Source organism: Myotis yumanensis, unplaced genomic scaffold, assembly GCF_028538775.1.
Source record: "Myotis yumanensis isolate MYYU_CA2020_CCGP unplaced genomic scaffold, mMyoYum1.0.hap1 SCAF_3, whole genome shotgun sequence".
Classification (NCBI taxonomy): Eukaryota; Metazoa; Chordata; class Mammalia; order Chiroptera; family Vespertilionidae; genus Myotis; species Myotis yumanensis.
Window position 1 is genome coordinate 28,873,476 of NW_027223754.1, and position 23,612 is coordinate 28,897,087.

The following is a 23,612-nucleotide window of genomic DNA, read 5'->3' on the forward strand; positions in this document are numbered from 1 at the left end:
ATGGGAAAAACTTAAAAAAAAAAAAAAAGATGTTTTCAAACTGGGAATCCCTCCTCCCGTTCATTAGAGCCTGAAATTAATTGTAGCCAAAGAGAACAGTTGGGTGGCAGTGATATGGTCAGGCCGTGGGTCGCGTATCCAGCCTCATTTCATCAGGGGCCTTGTGTATTATAAAGAGGGATTTACTGAGGGAAAAATAAGGTGCTCATGCAAATTGAAGTGGGTAGAAATCAGAATGTAAATTTTGTATAAAATCTTGATTCTCATCATGTTTTGAAGATTAGACTTTGCATATCTGTTGCTATATAGATGCTGTCGTTTCAATTTTCAGAAGACTGTGCAGTCTTTTTAACTGATGAAGAACAAGCCTTTGTCTTCCTGTAATTCTGAAGTGAAGTTGAGTCACCCAACAAGGAAAAAAAAAAACTAAGTCCAGTTAAAATATAGGCATTAGGAATAGAATGCTGAAACAAACCTCTGGATTGGCTTCATTGGCTTTCCTGCTTCTTTTGCATCCCAAAGCATAAGCTTAAATCATCTCAGAAGGACAAGGTCCGCCAGTTTATGGCATTTACTCAGGCTGGCGAAAGAACTGCCATCTACTGCTTAACACAGAATGAGTGGAAACTAGACGTGGCCACCGACAACTTCTTCCAAAACCCGGACTCGTTCCACAAGGAATCCATGAAAAACACAGTGGACAAGAAGAAGCTGGAGCAGCTGTATAACAGGTACAAAGGTAAGGGGTGACGGCGACAACAGGGCAGACAATAAAGAACTCGCTTCCATCCTAGGGAGCAGACCAGTGTTGTTTCTTGAATTTCTGATGCTGTGTTCAAAAGACCTTCATCATGCTGCTCCTACTCTTCCTGATACCCAGCTGCAGAATCCAGTTTAAATGGAATTGTGACTATTAATCGATGTAGATTATGGGTGGGATGAGAAGAGAGCAGTCTAAAGACTGGTTGGCAGTCAGCTCTCCCTCCTGGGATCACTAGTGGCAGGGGATCCATCAATAGTATAGTATCGTGGCCAGGTGGCTACACCTGTGAATATAGTGTTTTTCCCCAAGCAGTTCCATCTAGGCTGAATATCGGTAGTGAGAAAGTTGTTTAAAAACAGTACCAAGAATGCCAGGCCAGTCATGGCTCAGTGGTTGAGTGTCGACCTATGAACCAGGAGGTCACAGTTCAATTCCAGTCAGGGCACATGCCCGGGTTGTGGACTCGATCCCCAGTGGGGGATGTGCAGGAGGCAGCCAATGAATGATTCTCTCTCATCATTGATGTTTCTATCTCTTTCCTCTTCCCTTCCTCTCTGAAATAAATGAAAATATATAATAAAATGAATAAATAAATAAATAACAGTACCAAATCATAAAAATAGTTCTGATGTGTCTGGAAAAGTCATCCATCTCTTAACACAGTGTAGTAGTGTTGTAATACTGAAACAACTTCAGTTATTGCATGAGCTTTGGGAAAAGCTCTTACTAAAGAAACTTGTGTTGGAGCTTGGGAACAGTTGTTATTTTTATTGAAATCAACACCAAGAATGGAGCTTTCCATATCAAAATACAGCCATACTGCGTTCTGGCCGGTTTGGTTCAGTGGTCAGAGAGTAGGCCCGCACCCAAGGGGCCCAGATTCCATTCCAGTCAAGGGTACATACTTCGGTTGCGGGCTAGATCCCTGGCCCCAGTTGGGGCGCGTGCTCGAGGCAACCAATCGATGTGTCTCTCTCACATAGATGTTTCTCCCCCTCTCTTTCACTCTCTCTAAAAATCAATGGAAAAAATATCCTCAGATGAGGATTAACAACAACAACAAAAATACAATCATATTGCATAAATAAGTCTGCATTTAAAAAAAATCTACGTGTTGAATATATACAGATTCAAATCACTTGGAGGCTTTTAGATTTCATATGAAATGTCATATCTGTGCTGTGATGGGAGAGTCAGCAAGATTCAAGAGTTTATTGAGGGTTTTTTCTTCTTCTAGTAGTTTCTAAGGCATACCCTTTTATTTCCCAAACGTAAAACAAAACAAAACAAAAAACACTAATTTAAGCAAGTATTAACTCAAACAGTATAACTCCTGTGGCTTTAAATTCTTGTTTATTATTTTCATGTTTTACTTTTGAGAATACTGTGTGTATATTTTAATCTGTCTAGATCTGAAGAATGGATTGAGAATTGCATTTTTAAAAAAATCTTGGCTCAGAAACATATTCTGTGGCTAAAAGAAGATTTGTAGTTGTACTTCTTAAAAAAAAAAACATTATTTTAAATTAAGCGTTAGTGTGTTTTAATTTTTTGGCTGTTAATTGTTGAGCTAATTTTGTAAGTCAGATGCTGTGCAGATTTTAAAAATTATTCAAATATGTGCAGCTGCCTTTGAAAAAAATACAGTTATATAAGTGAAAATTGTCATTTTTCTTTAGTTTAAACTTCATCCCTTCATTTAATATTATCCGTGTAATTTTAGTTATTTAAAGTAGATATATGGTATAATCATGTGGGGTTCTAAAAATAAATATACAGTATTGTTCAAGGACAAATATAATGTTGGTTATGCATTAATATATACAAATGAATAAGTGCTTCTAAAGTTACTTTACAATATACAATATTATTGTATATGAAATTTATTAAGATTGCTTATTAGGTGAGAGCATTGTAGACCAGTTTTTCTGTTATCCTTAAAATCTATAATGTTAGGAGCATAGAATTGAAAGAAAGACAAGTGAAAATGTTTTACAGAACCTTTGTCCTGTAAACGCACGACAGCAGTTATTTCATCACTAATACTTTTGAAATAGTATTAATAGAATAGAGGTGGAAGGATATTTTTGGTTTCATTCATTTAATCATCAGTTTTTCTTTTATATATTTAAAATGTAATACATAGTACTTAAGTGACCAAAATTAAATCTTGTATGACAGAAGTTTATTACACTTAATCTTTATTTAAGTAAAGGAGCTACAAGTTTTCTGTTTCCATCTTCTAAACCAGGGGTGGGGAATGTCCAGCCCGAAATCATTTGGCCTGGCACTGCCTAGGCATTAGGGGTGAGTTAATTAAATGTTTGACCAAATAGAGCAGGCTAATTTTTAAGTTGATAATTTTGTATGGCCCATGAATGATATAAGTATCCAAATGGCCCTTGGTAGAAAAAAGGTTCCCTATCCCTGTTCTAACAGAATTAACACATACATTATCCTATACTAGAGGCCTGGTGCATGAAATTTGTGCACTGGGGGAGGGGGTTTGTCCCTCAGCCCGGCCTGCACCCTCTCCTACCTGGGACCCCTCGGGGGATGTCCAACTGTTGGTTTAGGCCCAATCCCACAGGAAGTCACAGGGATCCGGCCTAAACCGGCAGTCGGACATCCCTCTCACAATCCGGGACTACTGGCTCCCAACCACTCGCCTGCCTGCCTGCCTGCCTGATTGCCCCTAACTGCTTCTGCCTGCCAGCCTGATCACTCCCTAACCACTCCTCTCCCAGCCTAACTGCTCCCCTGCCGGCCCGATCGCCCCCAACTGCCCTCCCTGCCAGCCCGATTGCCCAAAACTGCCCTCCCCTGCTGGCCCGGTCACCCCCAACTGCCCTCCCCTGCCATCCCGGTTTCCCCTAACTGCCCTCCCCTGCCGGCCTGGTCGCCCCTAACTGCCCTCCCCTGCTGGCCTGATTGCCGACAACTGCCCTCCCCTGCCAGCCATCTTGTGGCGGCCATCTTGTGACCACATGGGGATGGCCATCTTTGACCACATGGGGGAGCCCATATTGTGCGATGGTGTGACGGTCAATTTGCATATTACCTATTTATTATATAGGATAACAAAAGCCTAATATGCTAAGTGTCCTGTCTTCCAATCATTCAACCAATCAAAGAGTAATATGCTAATGATATGCTAAGGCCACTCAACTGCTTGCTATGATGTGCACTGACCACCAGGGGGCAGACACTCCAACTGGTAGGTTAGCTTGCTGCTGGGGTCCAGCCGATTGGGACTGAGTGAGATGGGCCAGACATGCCCTGGAGCCCTCCGATAGTCCCTCCCTGGCTGGCCGACCTCCTGCGTCCCTCCCCGGCCCCAGTTGTGCACCAGTGGGGTTCCTCAGCCTGGGCTGCGCACTCTTGCAATCTGGGAACCCTCGGTGGATGTCAGAGAGCCGGTTTCAGCCCAATGGTGGAACAACCGGTCGCTATGAGGCACACTGACCGCCAAAGGGCAGATGCTCAACGCAGGAGCTGCTGCCTGGTGGTGAGTGCGCTTCCACAGGGGGAGCGCCGCTCAGCCAGGAGCCGAGCTTATGGCTGGTGAATGCATTGGCAGTGGCGGGAGCCTCTCCCTCCTCTGCGGCAGCGCTAAGGATGTCTGACTGCCGGCCGTCGGCCATCCCCTGAGGGCTCCCAGCGAGAGGGCACAGGCTTCTGAGTGCACAAATTTCATGCACTGGGCCTCTAGTGATAATATATTATGATACACACAGTCTGTCTGAAATTACTAGATCTAGTTTGATGAGATCTTGCTGGGATTCTTCTTTTAATAGATTTTACTTTTTGAATTTCTGATAGGGAAATGCTAAGTTTCTTAATTTTATTTCTAAACCAGAAGTGAAGGTTGGGGGAAACCTGAATTTCTTTTTTTTTTTTTTTTAATATATTTTATTGATTTTTTACAGAGAGGAAGGGACAGAGATAGAGAGTTAGAAACATCGATGAGAGAGAAACATCGATCAGCTGCCTCCTGCACATCTCCTACTGGGGATGTGCCCGCAACCCAGATACATGCCCTTGACTGGAATCGAACTTGGGACCTTTCAGTCCACAGGCCGACGCTCTATCCGCTGAGCCAAACCGGTTTTGGCCTGAATTTCTAAGCTGTTAATGTGGATGCATAAACTAAATGATTTTGAAAATAGGTATTGTATAGTAGCATTAGAACTATAGCAAATGAAATCACTTTTAAAAGAAAAACGGCAATCTTTAGGTGGGGTTGTGATAAAAACTTAAAATACTATGAATACCAATGCAGTATTTTTGTAACAATTTGCCATTGGGCAAACTAAAATTTTGTAAACTTGAATTTTATTTTATTTTAGGGAAATTACATTTTTTGTTAATGATGAAATCTTCTAAAAGAAGTTTCAATGATTTTTTTTTTCACTAACGCCCAGAAACCTAGACTTTAAAAATAGGAGTATTTGCTGGATAAATTATTATTTGTTGCTATCTTTCTCATAGAGTAGAAAATTACAGTCTGCTGATGTATTTGAAACAAGCTTTCTAGAACTATGTAGTAGATGATGATTCTAACATTTCAGTAATACTTTCCAAAATAGTATAACTTTTTTCCTTAATTTTAACTATAGACCCACAAGATGAAAATAAAATTGGAATTGATGGGATTCAACAGTTTTGTGATGATTTAAGCCTAGATCCTGCCAGTATCAGCGTTTTGGTTATAGCATGGAAATTCAGGGCAGCAACTCAATGTGAATTTAGCAAAAAGGAATTTGTAGATGGCATGACCGAGCTTGGGTAAGTAAATTGATCTCAGTTTAAATTTTTCATAAAGGAAGATACTTTCAGCATTAATTCTTTTTCAGTCTGTAAATATTAATTTAATATTAATTTATTTTATTTGTGTATCTTATAAATTTTTTATGCAGCTACACTATATTAAGCCTTTAGTCTCCCTTTACTAGTAAATTCCAATTTAAGTTTTATTTCATAATCTTTTCTCAGATTAATTCCTTTTGTAATTTATTTTCTACTTTTTAATTTTCCCCCCAGTTTTAAATTGACAGTAAACATCAGGGTGTTTTTGTTTGTTTGTTTTCAGCTCTTCAGCTTATTTCATAATACTGTGTACTAAATGTATAGTTTATTGTGTTGCTATATTAAGCATTAATAAAATGTCGTTTTGATTTTTGCTTGTAATATTTCTCTGTTCTACCTACAAGGTTGGGATTAAAGCTTCATTAATAGCTTAAGATGTTTCTCACTTGTCAGATAAGTCCAAGAAGTAAATGAAAGCACATAACAAATGTCTTTTACTCATTAAACTTATTGAACTATTTCATGAGGTTGTGTAAAAGCCAACTTGCTTGACTTGCTGATATTCTGGTATTTCATTGTTGACAATTTAAACTAGCCTTTTTTAGCTGCTCAAGGAGCTTGAAAGCCTAAAGTAAACATGTTCTTAAGGCATGTGCTTCAGCATTCCAGGCCAGATGGGGGAATAGAGCATTCGTTTTTTTCCCATTAAACTGATGAAACTGTGATATTTGTCAGCCTTGTCTGTTTAAATGATAAACTCTACAAAACTTTGATTTGTAGTGTTATCTTACCATAACCTGGTGGTTTTGTAAAACCAAAAAAAAAACACAAAAGAGAACATTGTGACAATGGTGTAATAGTGTATTTTTTCATGTTCTTTGCACTAGGAAAGCCTAGATGAATTACTAGTACTTTTAGAATGGAAAACAACCTATTAAAGAAGTAGTCCATGAGCATGATACTATACACTATCCTATCTGTTAAAAATCTCCCCAAAATGAGAGATTTGGAAATAAGTGCTTCTTATAGAAACACTTACTGGCATTTCTAAGACACTGTCTAGAAATATATTTTAAAGTAAATGTTTTAAATTGTTGCCTGTTATCCTGTTAAGTGTCATAACTTTAAAAACATACTTTAAAGATTTTGAGTGTGAATCTTTGCAAAATGTGTTAGATATTTCATGCCCTCTTATATGGAGTATACAGAGTGTAATTTAAGATTACCAGTTAATGATAGTTAATGGTACTGCTGTCCACATTTCACAGGGAAGTTAAAGGTAAAAGCATTTTGTAAATATTAAAGTGCTATGTACCATGCAAAAGTATCATTCATGTGTTCAAAAAGTGTATTATAAAAACAATCTCATTGCTTTTAGGGATGCAGAGGACTGTTGGCTTCTAGTCTAAATAGCACTAAGCTTTAAAGTATACTTTGGCTTTTGTGTCTGCTCTGTTTTGTTGGGGTTTTTTTCACACGTTTTCCTGGCTGTTGACTGTTGACTGTGGCTAGAGTATCTGCCTTTAACAGTTCATCTTACATACTTTAATTGGGAGCTTGAGGATTCTTAAGTAGGCTGAGTAAACTTTATGAAATACCATGACATCTTTGTAAAATCAAAAAAATTGACTGTGTTGCTCTATTTCTGGGTTCTCTATTATATTCCATGGTCTGTTTGTCCTTCACCCAACACCACACAGTTTTGGTTTACCTCAAGCTTGAGTTTAACCAGACTACAGGGCACAATGTCAGCAAACAAAAATTGATATTATTTCAAAACACTGAATGTAATAATGAAACAAAATAAAATGAATTTTTTAAAATATCATTTCCATCAAGGGCGGGGGGGGGGGGGGAAAAGGACACTTATGTAATACCCTTTGTAATACTTTAAGCGAAAAAAAAAAAATAAAAAAAAAAAAAATATATCATTTCCAGTAGCATCAAAAATACAAAACACCTAGGGTAAATCTAATTTAATATGTGTGCTGCCTCCATAGAGAAAACTTACTGAGAGATAGGAAACCTGAATAAATGGAGAAATATACCTCATTTATAGGTTGTAACACTTTCTGTTTGATCCCTAAATTTATCTATACATTTTATATGATCTCTAATAAGTAGTAGGTTTATGTGTGTAATTTGACAAGCGGATTTTAAATGTATATGAATATGCACGGTCAAGAGTAGCCAACAATTCTTAAAGAAAAAAAGAACAAGGTGAGAAGATTTGCTCTACCAGCTAGTCAGGACTTCAAACTATAATAACTAAGACTATATTGAGTACCACAATAGATAAATATACCAGTGGAACAGGATGGAGGGCCCAGAAACAAATTCATGTATACAGGTACATTGGATTATGGCAAAGGCAGCACTTTAGGAAAGTGGAGAAAGAACATCTTTTCAGTAAATGGTCATGGGAGAATTGGCATATGGGAAAAAATTCATCTGATCCCTACCTCACACCACACATAAAATTTTAATGGAATGTTATATGACAATGGAAATGAACCAACAATCCAAGTGGATTGTAGATCTCCATTTGAAAGGCTAATGGCAGAATCCTCTAGAAAATAATGTAGGAGAATATCTTTATGATTATTCAGTTGGGAAAGTTTTAAAATATCACCAAGAAAACACTATAAAGAAAATGGATAAAGTGTACTATACTAAAAATAACAGCTCATCAAGACACATCATCAAGGAAGTGAAAAGGCAGCCCATATTTTGAAGTACTTTGAAAATACTTAACTGACAAAGACTTGTATCTCTGATAAATAAAAATCTCCTATAAACAATAAGAAAAGGATAACCTAATTGAAAATGGGCAACAGACTTGAACAGGCACTTCACAAAAGAGAATTTCCAAATGATCAGTGAAAAATACAAGAATGTGCTCAATCTCATTCATTGGGGAAGTGCAAATTAAAACTGCAATGAAATAGAACCTCACAACCCACTCTTTAGAGTGGCTAAAATAAGACAGTCACAAACATTAGTGAAAATGTGAGGCAACAGGAACTCTAGTGTACTGCTGGTGGAGTATGCAATGGGATGATCACGTTGGAAAACTGTTTGACATTACTTAATAAACTGAAGGTGCACAGACCCTGTGAACCCAGCTGTTCTACTCTTGGGTGTGTCTAACATAACACATGCATATGTGGGCCAGGACACATGTACAGAACATTTTAAACATTCTTTGTAACCAGAAAACTAGAAGCAGCCAAAATATTTATCATCAGTAGAATATATAAATTATAAAATAGGAATTTAATGGAATGCTATATGACAATGGAAATGAACCAACCCCAGCCACACTGTCAGCATAAATGAGTCTCACAAACATAATGCTGGCACAGAAAGCCAAAGACAAAATAATACTTACCATGAGTTCCCATTTAAAAAGTTCAGAAGCAGGGGTAACTAACACACTGCCACGGAGTGCTTGTTGGAATGATGGAGGCATAAAGAAGAGCGAGGAAGTGGCCACGTGGAGGAAAGGGGTTGTAATGGGAAAGGGCACACAGCCACACCCCAGGTGCTGCTGCCTGCTGGTTCCCCACTGGCTGGGTGCAGGGCTGGGGGCTGTCCGCAGCACCCATGACAGCCCTTGAAGTTTGCATTTGTGCCTCTGAGTGTATTTATTCATGGACTTGCTGGTCTGGATAGTTCCGGCCTCTCCAGGACTTGCTCAATTGTCTTTCCTCAGCCCTGCTCTGCTTGGGTGTGTGGATAAATGAAGTGTTGCTTTTGTTCTCTTCCTTGCTGTGCAATCAAGATAAAAACGACAAATTTTATGTTTTGCTATTTTAGATTCTGCTTTAAAGGCTTTTTAATAGCTTAAAGGTTATTGACTTTGGAAGGCAAATTCAATTTTAAAACAATAGAGTTGTGTTTCATTATACTTGGATATTTTAAATCTAACCCACTATAGGGAAGAAACCCCTCAATACAGTAGCTAAAGTGCCACAGGTTTATTTTCCTTATGTAGGGACAGGATAGTGGTAACAGTGGTATGGGCTGGGAGAAAGTGGGGTTTGTCACTCTGTCATCTCGGGGCATTGGCCTCTGTTATTGAAGCTGCAGAGTTAAACCATGTTCCTGTTCCAGTTTACACAGAGGAGGGCAAGCAATTTTGTATTTTTTCTTTTAATGACAGCTTTATTAAGACATCATTCACATGCCGTACAATTCACCCATTTACAGTGGTTTTGGTGTATTCAAAGCGCTGTGCAGTCATCACCACAATGAGTTTTAGAGCATTTCAAGGCTTTTTAAGGCTTTTTAGCTAGAGAAAGAGGCCCATGAGAATTCTACCTACCCACCTCGCTTTGACCCAAGCCTCAGGCTGCACCACATCACAGTGAGGCTGAGAACTGCTGGGGGTTGGGGAGACCTGTCTCCTCCCCTTAACAAAGCCCTCTCGCTCTCTTTCTCTCCTCTCTCTCTCTCTATCTCTCTCTCTCTCTCTCTCTCCCTCCCTCTCTCTCTTTTTCTCTCTCTCTCTCATCACAGGTGTGACAGCACAGAAAAGCTGAAAGCTCTCCTACCAAGATTGGAGCAAGAGCTTAAGGACACAGTGAAGTTTAAGGATTTCTATCAGTTTACTTTTACCTTTGCTAAGAACCCTGGGCAAAAAGGTTTAGGTGAGTATAAAATCCAAATTAGTAAAAAGCCACATCTTGAGACTACGTGAACACGATCAACAAGATTTCAGTCCTGCCTGCTGTCATGTTGTTATCCCTCTTTGCATTTTTTCCCCTTTGCATTGCTTTGTTCCATGTGCAGCTAGACCAGTTTGTAGTACCATATACTTGAATACCTCAACCAATATTACTCTCAAATTCTGGGTTTAAATTTTAAAATGTAAATGAATTTGCAAATGCTCTTTGTTCTCTCATATTGATATCTAATCGACTAATGAGTTAGAGAGGTCAGTAATTAATGTCGACAATGGGCACGTTTGTACTGGCCAGGTGTGTGATCCCGCCTGTGATGTTTCTAAGATGGCCAGGTAACATCAGTCTTGTCCTGGTCTGGAGATTTAAACTAACTTACTTGAAACCAATTGTGATGTGCATTGGATTGCTTTAGTACTGGCCCACCTCGTTTTGTTGTACTTCACAGATACTGTATTTTTAGTAACATTGAGGCAGGACCCTCCACCAGCAAAATGATTATGACTCTCTGAAGGCTCAGATGTTGTTTAGCATTTTGTAGCAATAAAGTATTTTTAAACAAAGGTGTGTACATTGTTTTGAGGAAGCATAATGCTACTGCACACTTAATAAACTATAGTATACTGTAAACGTAAATTTCATATGCACTAGAAAACCAAAAAATTTGTGTTACTCGCTTTATTGTGATATTGGCTATATTGTGGGGGTCTGGAACCGAACCTGCAAAATCTTCCAGAGGTGTATGACGTTGTTATAACTTGTGTTATTACTGTGTATGGTACATTCGGAAATTTTTTAACCTGAAATTTTAGTTTAATTTTTTGTTTATTTGAAGGTTTTATTCTGCTTATTTTCTTTCTTTCTTTTTTTTTTCTTTGTTTGTTAATCCTTACCTGAGGATATGTGTCCCATTGATTTGTAGAGAGAGTGGAAGGGAGGGGGAGAGATCGAGAGAGAGAAACATTGATGTGAGAGAGACAGGGGCCGGGGATAGAACCTGCAACCAAGGTATGTGGCCTTGACTGGAATCAAACCTGGGACTCTTCGAGGGCTGAATCCAACGGAGCCAAACCAGCCAGGGCAGTTCTGCTTATTTTCATTTGTTTGGCTCTAAGTACTATATAGTTTATTTTTGTCTTTCCTCTTTATAAAAATAAATCTATATTGACCTACATTTTGTTGCCTAATGTAACAGACTTATTTATGTCTCATTCATTAAAATCTCTAATAAGTTTGGAAGGGAAAATTATATAGGGATTAAGCTGGTTTATTAGGAAGTACATTTTTAAGAAAAGTTTTTATAAATAAAAGCATTATTATAAGATGACAAAAATTAGGTAGAAAACCAGAAAGGGACTTGAAAATTCATAGAAAAATTGATTGTAAGCATTTGGTCTCAGGTCCTGATGTTCACTCATGAATGTTTGCAGGTGTGTGTGTAGTAGACATTCTTACTCTGTCTGACGTTCTTTCCTTCTATCAACAGATACAGGGCAGGTGCAGATTGAGGCAGCAGGCACTTCTGTGTTAGATCAGGGAGATGGGCAGGAAGGGGGCACTAAGGACTGTGTCTCAGCAGGAAGGGGCACTAAGGACTGTGTCTCAGAGCAGGAAGGGGCACTAAGGACTGTGCCTCAGCAGGAAGGGGCACTAAGGACTGTGCCTCAGCAGGAAGGGGCACTAAGGACTGTGCCTCAGCAGGAAGGGGCACTAAGGACTGTGTCTCAGAGCAGGAAGGGGCACTAAGGACTGTGTCTCAGCAGGAAGGGGCACTAAGGACTGTGTCTCAGAGCAGGAAGGGGCACTAAGGACTGTGCCTCAGCAGGAAGGGCACTAAGGACTGTGTCTCAGAGCAGGAAGGGCACTAAGGACTGTGCCTCAGCAGGAAGGGGCACTAAGGACTGTGTCTCAGAGCAGGAAGGGGCACTAAGGACTGTGTCTCAGCAGGAAGGGGCACTAAAGACTGTGTCTCAGAGCAGGAAGGGGCACTAAGGACTGTGTCTCAGAGCAGGAAGGGGCACTAAGGACTGTGTCTCAGAGCAGGAAGGGGCACTAAGGACTGTGCCTCAGCAGGAAGGGGCACTAAGGACTGTGTCTCAGAGCAGGAAGGGGCACTAAGGACTGTGTCTCAGCAGGAAGGGGCACTAAGGACTGTGTCTCAGAGCAGGAAGGGGCACTAAGGACTGTGTCTCAGAGCAGGAAGGGGCACTAAGGACTGTGTCTCAGCAGGAAGGGGCACTAAGGACTGTGTCTCAGAGCAGGAAGGGGCACTAAGGACTGTGTCTCAGCAGGAAGGGGCACTAAGGACTGTGTCTCAGCAGGAAGGGGCACTAAGGACTGTGTCTCAGCAGGAAGGGGCACTAAGGATTGTGCCTCAGCAGGAAGGGGCACTAAGGACTGTGTCTCAGAGCAGGAAGGGGCACTAAGGACTGTGTCTCAGAGCAGGAAGGGGCACTAAGGACTGTGTCTCAGCAGGAAGGGGCACTAAGGACTGTGCCTCAGCAGGAAGGGGCACTAAGGACTGTGTCTCAGCAGGAAGGGCACTAAGGACTGTGTCTCAGAGCAGGAAGGGCACTAAGGACTGTGCCTCAGAGCAGGAAGGGCACTAAGGACTGTGTCTCAGCAGGAAGGGGCACTAAGGACTGTGCCTCAGAGCAGGAAGGGCACTAAGGACTGTGCCTCAGCAGGAAGGGGCACTAAGGACTGTGTCTCAGAGCAGGAAGGGGCACTAAGGACTGTGTCTCAGCTGAAGGGGGCACTAAGGACTGTGCCTCAGAGCAGGAACGGTCAGGAAGGTGGCCGCAGGCTCTTCTGTTTCTGACCATTAAGATAAGCAGCTGTCCTTTCCAAGCACTATTTCCTCGTTCCCATGGCAGGGATTGTTTTCCCTCTTCTTCTCCCGTGTTGTGGGTCATTCGTTTTTACCATTGGTGCATTACTTGGGATGAGTCTCTTGTCAGATCCCCTCTCTCTCTAGGCTGGTCCACCGACGGGCCTCTCAGCCTGCACGTCACCTCACAGATCATGTGCCTGCCACCTCATGCGCTGCAAAAGGCCTCTGCCCCAAGGGTCCCGTTCAGGTACCTCCTTGAATGGATCTGATTAAAACTTTAGAAGGTGGAAATGGGAGAACCGCTAGGAAAATACGAATGTAGCTTTTCCAATGCAAGGAAGCAGTGAGCAAGTAGAGGCTGTCAGTTGTATGAGGTTGCAGCAGCGAGGAGTCTCCTACCACAGGGCTTCGCACAGTCCTCACTTTGTCATGAGTCAGAGAGCCAAGGTCATGGAACACGTGGGACCTCACAGGAAGAGATGGTTCTGACACATTTGTTTGGGAAGAATATTGTCGATTTCCAGTTTGGCCTGACATCAGTGAAGGGTCTAGTTTCATAACCAAGTGCACAGACTGAATGGAAAGGAGAGTCCACGGCAGCACCAGGTTGACGGTTGAGCATCAGCCATGAGGAGCAGCAGAAGCTGGGTTTTGTCTGTCCTCGCCCCTCACAGAGACCGACATGTGGTCAGCTGCCTGAGCTAAGGGCCCGAGGGGCCACTGCCAGCTCAAGCCCTGACTTGGCCCCTGCGCTCTCTGTGGCTCGCCGGGTGTCACCTGGAGAAGAGCTTTCCTGATGCTTCCAGAAGGACCGTAAAGAAGCAAGGCTCTGAGGCATTGGTGGCAGGGCCCTTTCAGATGCTTCAGTTGTGTTAGTGCAGAAGGGAGCACGGTCTTGTGCTCTTGGGACAATTAAAACACTTGGTATACTTGAAAAAGGAATAATTCCTGCAGTGCTACTCAGCAGCGAGGACTGGCGTTGGCATGGAGTAATAGCACATCGCCCCAGCCGCCTCAGCCCTGGACACGCTGTCTCCCTCTGTGTCTGCTTACAACTTCAGAAGGTGGAAATGGGAGAACGGATCTCCCAAATCCAGGACTGACCACGACAGTCCGTGTGGCTTTTGTCTGTAAGTGGCAGCTTTTACCTTTTACCTGTTACTGGAAAGAAAGGTGGAAACTGGCATTTATGAAGCCCATACGATGTGGCAGTCAAGTGCCTTTATCTGATTCACACAAGCCTCACTCCCACTTTATAAACAGGGAAACAGGTTGAGGTGGAAGGACATGCTGGAGAGATGAACACAGGCTGTGACGTGGGGTTTGGAACCCACCGTCACCTCTCATGTGTTCACACCTGCCTGATGGGCTGCCTGATGTGGGCTGACAGCCAGAGAACCAGGTTGGGGTGCGCAGGGAGTCTGCAGTACAGGAGAGCAGCAGCACGACATCCCGCCTCACCATCTCACTGTCATGGGCCCCGACAGGGAAAAGTTGGATGATCAAAGTAGGGTCAGGTCTGTCTTGGCCCTTGCGTCCCCTCTTGGCCCGTGCATCCCCTCTGGTCATGCCCGGGTACTGCCTGCCTTCTGGGGCTTTTTCCCACCCGTCTCCTCGCATTCTCCAAACACTCCAGGTCTCCACTGTAGCCACCCTCTGTGCCAAGGTATTTCCCATTCTATCTGCATATTGCATTTGATATTTGGGTTCAATTTACTTGTTTTATACTATGCATATGTATTGTATGAGCACATTACAGTTCTGAATCTCCTACAATGTCCACAGTTCTGTTTTAGCATAAATGACATCACCTCAACTTTTAAAAGCCACAGACATTGCCAAAGAGCACAGTGATTTCCTCCTGCAGTGTTGCCCCATCTGCTTATACCAGGGCTGGAGCCATTTAGAAACGATGTGCTGCTCATTTCCTCCTGTGTGTGGACAGGAGAAGGTTTCTTACTCTCTCAGAAAGCTGTTGCAGTGTGTGCTGGCTGAGGACATGTCACCTGGTGTGCGAGCTGCAGTCCTGACTGAGGTCGGTCACCTGGTGTGCGAGCTGCAGTCCTGACTGAGGACATGTCACCTGGTGTGTGAGCTGCAGTCCTGACTGAGAGGATGTGTCACCTGGTGTGCGAGTTGCAGTCCTGACTGAGGACATGTCACCTGGTGTGCGAGCTGCAGTCCTGACTGAGGACATGTCACCTGGTGTGCGAGCTGCAGTCCTGACTGAGGATGTGTCACCTGGTGGTCAGGCCAGATTACAAGGCTTGAGTGTCAGTCTAGTTAGGAGATGGTGTGACTTTGGTCAAGGTAGCTATAACGGTCAGTTGTTAAGAGCCTCATCTTGTTTTGTATGTGGTGCGGTTATGAAGACATCAGCCTATGAGCTGTGCTCTCTTGGTGACAGAATAATTAGGAGACCAGGTGCCAAGTTCAATTCCTGACTTCCCTGCTTCTCCCCCATCTAAAAGTAACTCACTCTGTACTCATAGGCCTAGCCAGCTGATGACACTTCCAACCTCAGCTTTATTCTTTTATTTGCTCTACTAGAGGCCCGATGCATGAAATTCGTGCAAAAGTAGGCCTTCCCCCAGCTGCCAGCACTGGCTTCCCTCTGGCACCCAGGACCTGGGTTTCCCTCCGGCCGCCGGCAGGCACCCGGGACCCGGGCTTCCCTTCGCAGCCCCGGCTTCATCTGGAAGGACGTCCAGTTTAATTAGCACATTACACTTTTATTATTATAGATTGTAGCTCTATTCTTTTCACCCTTAAAGTTTATTTTTTTTTTCAGGAATCTTATACATGCCTGGAGGAAGTGTACCTTAGCTGTCATTTCCACTGCAGCAAGGATTGGGTGGCTCCCACTGAAGCAGATCACATCTCTTAAGGCCCAGCCCTGGAAGTCCTATGTTATCAGTTCCATTAGTAGTTACCACGTTCTGTATACATTCTGAATTCCATAGTGATTTCTGAGAGGTTGTAAATTAGAGTCTAAATTAATTTCCTGATTTAAAGTTTAAAAGTTTATTTTCTTTCTCCATGAATATTTCAAAGAAATTCAGTATTAAGGTAAAGGGTGTTTTGAAATATTTTTACAATACAGAGCCTAATATGTTAGCCTCTATTTTTATAAAGTATATTTTCCTTAACATCAGGAAGCAAAAAAAGGTAATATTTATAATTTATCCTGTAATTCCTTTACTAAGAAAAAATAATTATTTTTAAATTTATTTTATATCTATAAGCACTTCAATAAAATGTTTATCAAAATCATTCACTAGTGCCCTGGCCAGTGTTGGTCAGTGGTTAAAGCATTGGCCTGCACACTGGAGGGTCAAGGGTTCGATTCCCAGTCAAGGGCACATAACCTGGTTTGCAGTTTTGATCCCCACCCCTGGTCAGGCCAGTATGGGAGGCAACCAATTGATGTGTCTCTCTCACTTTGATGTTTCTCTCCCTCTTTCCTCTCCTCTCCTCTCCTCTCCTCCCCCTCCTCCTCCCCCTCTCCCTCCCCTTTCACCTTCTCCCCACTCCTCCTCCACGCTCTAAAAATCAATGGGAAACATAGCCTTCCTCCGGGGTGAGGATTTAAAAAATAATAATTCACTAGAGAATTAGAACAGTTATTGGTTTTATTTCTTTGCTTTATGAGGCTAATTAAGAGAATATGGCCCTAGCCCAGCGGTTCTCAACCTGTGGGTTGCGACCCCTTTGGGGGTCGAACTATCCTTTCACAGGGGTCGCCTAAGACCATCGGAAAACACATATATACTTACATATTGTTTTTGTGATTAATCACTATGCTTTAATTATGTTCAGTTTGTAACAATGAAAATACATCCTGCATATCAGATATTTACATTACGATTCATAACAGTAGCAAAATTACAGTTATGAAGTAGCAATGAAAATAATTTTATGGTTGGGGGTCACCACAACATGAGGAACTGTATTAAAGGGCCGCGGCATTAGGAAGGTTGAGAACCTAGCCGATTTGGCTCAGAGGATAAAGCAATGGCCTGTGAACCAAAGGGTCCTGGGTTCAATTCCAGTCAAGGGCACGTACCTCCGTTGCAGGCTCCTCCCCAGCCTGGGCCCTGGTCAGGGCATGTGCAGGAGGCAACCAATCAATGTGTTTCTTTCACATCAGTATTTCTCTCTGTCTTTCCCTCTCCCACTCTCTCTAAAAATCAATGGAAAAATATCCTCTGGTGAGGATTACAAAAAAAGAGAATATGAAATTGTGTTAAAGAAAAGAATAGCCTCTTCAGGAAATGATTAAATTATTTGAACATTTCAAATATATTACATTCTCTATTTTAGAAGGCTTTGAAGGACTTTTTAAAAAAGAAATAAAGCAAGACAAATAATTTTATGACTACACACCCTAAACAGAACAATTTATTTTATGATTTCCAAAGTATATTATAAGGTCTGCTTCCTAACAGATTCAGTAGAAATTAAAGAGATTGATACAGGTGTTCCTGTAGTTCTTAGAAAAAGCATGGACATCAGTGGAAAAGAGTAATAAAAAGTGATTTATCCTTCATTTCCTTCATGTTTGTGTGTCTGTTTATGTGTATGTGTTAAGATTATGAGTACTGTATTGTTTTATGTATGATTATTCTTTAGCATGTACTTAACTGATAACATAGTAAAGAAGATTATTATTATTGACTCTTAGTTTTAATGTAAGAAGCGTAGCATAGTTTCATACTGTCTAGAGTCTGGAATTATTTGGCTTTGAGAAATTTTGATTTTTTTTTAAGGAATAGTCCGATGATTAGCTAATTTTTATATCTGCTCAAAGATCTTTTTTTTGAGAGAAGGGTCATTTTTATTATCTAATTCTAAATGGAGCATCACAAACATAGATTTAAAATAGTAAAACCTTCATCTAAACATTTTTTACTCAAAAGATGAGACTTTTCAGAGGTTATTGGAAAGAATCTAGCTACTATAAAAATTATTTTTATAGCCACTGGAGTAGCTGTTGTTCTTGATTTCAGCTCTCGAGTTTTATCATTTTGAGTTTTGTTGTTATCTTCCTAATAGCTAAGTTCATTAGGATAATATTAAACATTTTTACATAGGCAATACTACTGGTAAATATTGAAAATGCATACGTTTACTTTTGGTTGTGTGGTTTACAATCATACAAATCAGGAACTTTATAAGAGATTTCTAGGACCAAACTAATCCAGAAGTAACCAGATTAAATGTCTGCCATAAAATTATTTTTCTTTCCTTCCCAGGTTTACCTCCATTTCTCAGTGTGAGACTTTTCATCATTAAGATGAGTTGAGTATAGATTTCAATTAACGTTCTTCCTAAGTGATAAGGATGTAGACTTAGCTGGACAAGACTAACCATCTTAGCATTATACTGCGGGCCCCATAGGTAAGGTTCAGTGAGCCTTTCCATGCTATTGGTTCCTTGACATTTTCTGACCATTTATTTCTTTCTGATTAAGACTCCAGGGTATTTAAGACTGAGAAAGTCTATCATGGACTCCAAACACATAGGAAATATGGGCATGTTATTTCAGGTTGATTGCTGATCATACATCTCTTTTTAATAAGGAGCTATCCTGGAAATCTCAGGTTAGAGCTGGAACTTTAATCATTTGTGTCCAAGTGGGACCAAACAAGATTTAAGTGAAAATCTTTTAGTATTTTGCATTTAAAATGTTACCTTAAATATTGATTCACCTGCTCTTCACATTAGTTTTATCTGACATACAAATGTAAATATATAATTAGGAAATTATTTCATTATAATTGTTCTTTTACTATCTAAAAGTGGTGAGCACTATTCAACATGATTAAAGGTTATCAGTTTTTAAGAAGTAAACTTCTTGGCCTCTTTATGTACTTTCTATGTCAAGCATATAAAAAGTAAAGTTATTAAACTTCTGGTGAGCAGAGAATGAATCTCAAGTCTTCCAAAAATTATGGATTAGGGATAATATAACACAGCCTTAAAACCCAGCATTCATGTTACATCAAGATACCATCTTAAGATTGAGCTCTACAACGTAGTATTGTATAGATGTGGTGAAATAATCACTACCTTCCAGTGGAGGGTAAATGAGGACATTGACTTTGATTATTAGCCATCTAGATTTTTAACTCTCCTTACATCAGTGAAAGTGCTTTTCCCTAAACCTGCTTATTTGTCTTGACTATGTCTTGAGAAATTCAAAGTCCTTACGAAGCTTGTATGATTTGCTTTGGAATCAGATTCTGTTTTAATTTTTATAGTAGCAAGGCAAGTCAGTTTGAAAAACACTGTCATTTCTTTCTGAACAAGTTGTTTAACTTGTAGTTCATCACTTAGAAAGCACATTGGCCTACTTAAAAAACACCATACGCATTAATAGTATCCAGGTTAGCTCAGGTTTAACCCTTTTAGTGCCGGGGAGCGCGATCGCGCACCTCCTGCAGTGTCACAGTAGTGTCACTACTGCTAGTAGTTCACTCTTTATTGACAGATGGCACCTAAGTGTAGATTACTTATGCCGAATGTTTGTAGTTCTAAAATTGACCACTGGCATTTATCTGCCTAATTTTTTACAGGTACTACGATTTTATGAAGTTTACTCAGATTTTATAGCCCTAATGCTTCGAAATGGCGTCCAGTTCTAAGTCTGCTTTTTATTAGTGATGATGATATTACTAAATATGTCAATTCTTGCTGTGAAGATGACGATTTTGTGGAAGATATTGGAGAAGAGTGTCCCTCTATTTTAACATATGTTTTGTTCAAAATTTTTTTTTCTACTAGTATTTTATAATACAATCAGCAAACAATATATGTCAAAGATGAAAACAAATGTAGTAAAGGTTTCCTTAAGTTTTTGAATATGTAACTTCATTTACTTGCGATTCATAATGTTTTTCCTAAACTGCTGTAAAATCAGCAAAAATGCCTTGGCAATTTTAGCATAGTTCCTAGGATATTGGTTGGCACTCAAAGGGTTAAAGAAAGCCCGATGCATAGGAAAACGGGTCTCCAAAAATTATTAATTAGGGGGTAATTATTTACATGTTCAAATAACATAAAATGCAGATTCTTTTTTGAAGGTATTTGCCTAGAGTTACAAAATTAGATTATAAATTAGATTGACCGTAATTTCAAGAACATTTTTGTCCCAGGTGGCGTGGCTCAGTAGTTGATCATTGACCTATGAACCAGGAGATCAAGGTTCGATTCCCGGTTGGGGCAGATGCCCGAGTTGAGGGCTCAGTCCCTAGTAGGGGGCATGCAGGAGGCAACCGATCGATGATTCACTCTCATCATTGATGTTTATATCTCTCTCTCCCTCTGTCTTCCTCTCTGATATCAATAAAAATATATTTTTTAAAAAAGAACACTTCTGTAAGGATTAAGCCTTGTATTACTCTTGGGTAAGACTACTCTTTTGTTAAGTGAATATCGGTGTGCTAAGAAGTGATTGTTTTTGTGCAATAGAAGAAGAAATTGGGATTTACTAACTGCTCTTTCTCTCTTCTTGCCAGATTTAGAAATGGCTGTTGCGTATTGGAATTTAGTATTATCTGGAAGGTTTAAGTTTTTAGATCTGTGGAACACCTTTTTATTGGTAAGTGCCCTCCTGCTTCTTGCCGTATGAGCCAGTGTGAAGCGGGGTCAGCAGGTTGTACGGCTGTGCATTTTATCTCACCAGAGTATTGCATGTGGGCGTTGTGAAACCAAAGCCCTGGGCCTAGATCCCCAGGTCGCTGATGGGTTGCCACATAGTTTTGCCACTTGTAGAGTGGGCTCGATCGAGCCCCCGAGTTTCAGGCCGGGCTGCTCCTTCTGGGCTGGGGTTTCAGATGCGGGATTGTATCGTCCAGGGGAACCCTGCCACTGTGTGGGGTCATAGTCTGGTGCCATTTTAAGATGTATTTTATGATGCCTAGCAGGGAAGGCAGGCATAGCTGGCGCCTTTAGGAGAGAGCTCGTCTATGCTGGAGGCCAACATTCCAGTCATCCGGGCCTTCTTAGTGAGAGGGCTCCTTTCAGTGTGACACAAGGGAAGCTGGTGTAGCTTTGGGCTGTTTGAGTGTGTGGAGTACAAGGACACATCCAGACTTCAAAACAGACAGTTGTGATACCAGATGTGCCCAGATCTCCCTGTCGACTCCATCTGTGATGTGAGAGGAGCCCTGACCTGGCTGAGGACAAGCCCCTCCCCTGGGAACAGTTGAATTTCAAGACACTCCTTGGAGTAGCATGATAATGCCTACGTTCAACTTAATAACAGGTCACATTTTCTCGTTTTGTGGCCAGTAACCTCAGTTGCAGACATTCCCCTGAGAACCTGCGCCCATATTTTTAAAAAATAGCTTTTTATATGTCTTTATTGATTTCGGAGAGGAAGGGGGCGAGAGAAACATCAATGATGAGAGATAATCTTTGATCAGCTACCTTCTGCACACCCCACACTGGGGATCGAGCCCACAACCCAGGCATGTGCCCTGACCAGGAATCAAACCATGACCTCCTGGTTCATAGGTCGACACTTAACCACTGAGCAACACCCGCCTAAGCGGCTCTCACATCTTTTTAACAGCAACACTGGGAACAGCCAGTGTCCATAAGCAGGAGAGTGGGTAAAAAATCAGAGTATAAATGCATAGAATACAACTTACTCTGAAGAGAACAAAAATGAATCAATCTAGATTTACATGCAATAGGCTGGATACATTTCAAACACAGTTTTCTTATGATACTTAGTCCTCACCCAATTATGTACTGAGATCACTAGCACACCTGAGAGTTACTTCTGTCTTAAATCTGGTGGTTTTCTTCTCTTGCATATTAGGAACATCACAAAAGGTCAATCCCAAGGGACACTTGGAATCTGCTGCTGGATTTTGGAAATATGATTGCAGATGACATGTCTAACTATGACGAAGAAGGTACGAGAAGTTGAAGTTGTAGCACTTTGGGTGATTGCCAAAAATACTGATATGTATGTTAACTTCTCCTGCCCTAGAGCACAGGACAGTGATGGCGACACAGACGCTGGGGTCAGACAAACCCAAGAATAGAGGACAGTGATGGTGACACAGACAGTGGGTCAGACAAACCCGAGAATAGGGGACAGTGATGGGGACACAGACAGTGGGTCAGACAAACCCGAGAATAGGGGACAGTGATGGGGACACAGACAGTGGGTCAGACAAACCTGAGAATATAGGACTGTGATGGTGACACAGACAGTGATTCAGGTGAACCCGAGAATAGAGGACTGTGATGGTGACACAGACAGTGGGTCAGACAAACCTGAGAATATAGGACAGTGATGGTGACACAGACAGTGATTCAGGTGAACCCGAGAATAGGGGACAGTGATGGTGACACAGACAGTGGGTCAGACAAACCCGAGAATAGGGGACAGTGATGGGGACACAGACAGTGGGTCAGACAAACCTGAGAATATAGGACTGTGATGGTGACACAGACAGTGATTCAGGTGAACCCGAGAATAGAGGACTGTGATGGTGACACAGACAGTGGGTCAGACAAACCTGAGAATATAGGACAGTGATGGTGACACAGACAGTGATTCAGGTGAACCCGAGAATAGGGGACAGTGATGGTGACACAGACAGTGGGTCAGACAAACCCGAGAATAGGGGACAGTGATGGGGACACAGACAGTGGGTCAGACAAACCTGAGAATAGAGGACAGTGATGGTGACACAGACAGTGGCTCAGACAAACCTGAGAATAGGGGACAGTGATGGTGACACAGACAGTGATTCAGGTGAACCCGAGAATAGAGGACAGTGATGGGGACACAGACAGTGGGTCAGACGACCCAGTTGATTCCTGGCTTTCCCCCATTGCTGAAATGGAGGTGATGATGAGAATAATGGTATCCACTTCATTATATCTTGTAAATCACACAAAAGAAAAACAGGATTTCATGTTTATTTAATCACGAAGACAATTCTCTAAATTAAAGCATTTAAAATATGGGCGTGCAGAGAGCCCACGGCAGAACTGTAGAACCCGACAGGTGTTTGGAAAATGTGCTCCAGGGATGTAATCCCATTTGGGGCCTCAGGTCGTTAGGCTGTTTGAGCTATTTGATGAGTCCCGCTTACATTTCCCTACATGAACATAACTTCACACCTAGCAGCCCCTGCCCCAGTGTTTCAGGGCACTCGGCCGGGAGCATGTGAATGCCTCTGTGCATGTGCTGCATTTGGAAGGGAATGCTCTCCACACCCTACCCACTGGCTGCTTCCTCAGTGCCCAGTGAGGAGGTGACGTGCTCTGGGACAGCCTCCTCCCCACCCTGGTGGTAGCTGCCAGGGCAAGTGTCTGTGTCTCTGTCCTCAGCTCCACTCCCTCCCTCGCAGAGTAGGCAGCTCGTCAGTGGGTGAGTAGTTGACTTCAGACAGAAGCCCAGCTTTCAGGAGCCTTCGCTGGTGGGTGAGACAGGGCACGTCTACATAGAAAGCCAAAATGTAAAGTAGTCAGTATGTGGCTGGCCACTGGGTGG

The 23,612-nt window shown here is 41.7% G+C and overlaps 1 protein-coding gene across 7 annotated transcripts in view; it reads left to right on the forward strand.

Annotated features, from left to right (window-relative positions):
• The window catches only part of DCUN1D2 (defective in cullin neddylation 1 domain containing 2), a 32,774-nt gene that overhangs the window by 6,135 nt on the left and 3,027 nt on the right, over positions 1-23,612 (forward strand). For 3 of the 7 annotated variants that reach the window (XM_070408551.1, XM_070408556.1, XM_070408553.1), the window contains exons 2-7: positions 332-739; positions 5,383-5,551; positions 10,094-10,224; positions 18,346-18,390; positions 20,611-20,693; positions 21,921-22,017. In XM_070408551.1, coding sequence (XP_070264652.1) covers positions 565-739; positions 5,383-5,551; positions 10,094-10,224; positions 18,346-18,390; positions 20,611-20,693; positions 21,921-22,017 — 700 coding nt within the window. In that variant the 5' untranslated portion in view covers positions 332-564. Of the gene's footprint in view, positions 1-309; positions 740-5,382; positions 5,552-10,093; positions 10,225-18,345; positions 18,391-20,610; positions 20,694-21,920; positions 22,018-23,612 lie in introns of all 7 variants that reach the window. The other 4 variants (XM_070408555.1, XM_070408554.1, XM_070408557.1 and 1 more) reach the window with 3 other exon arrangements.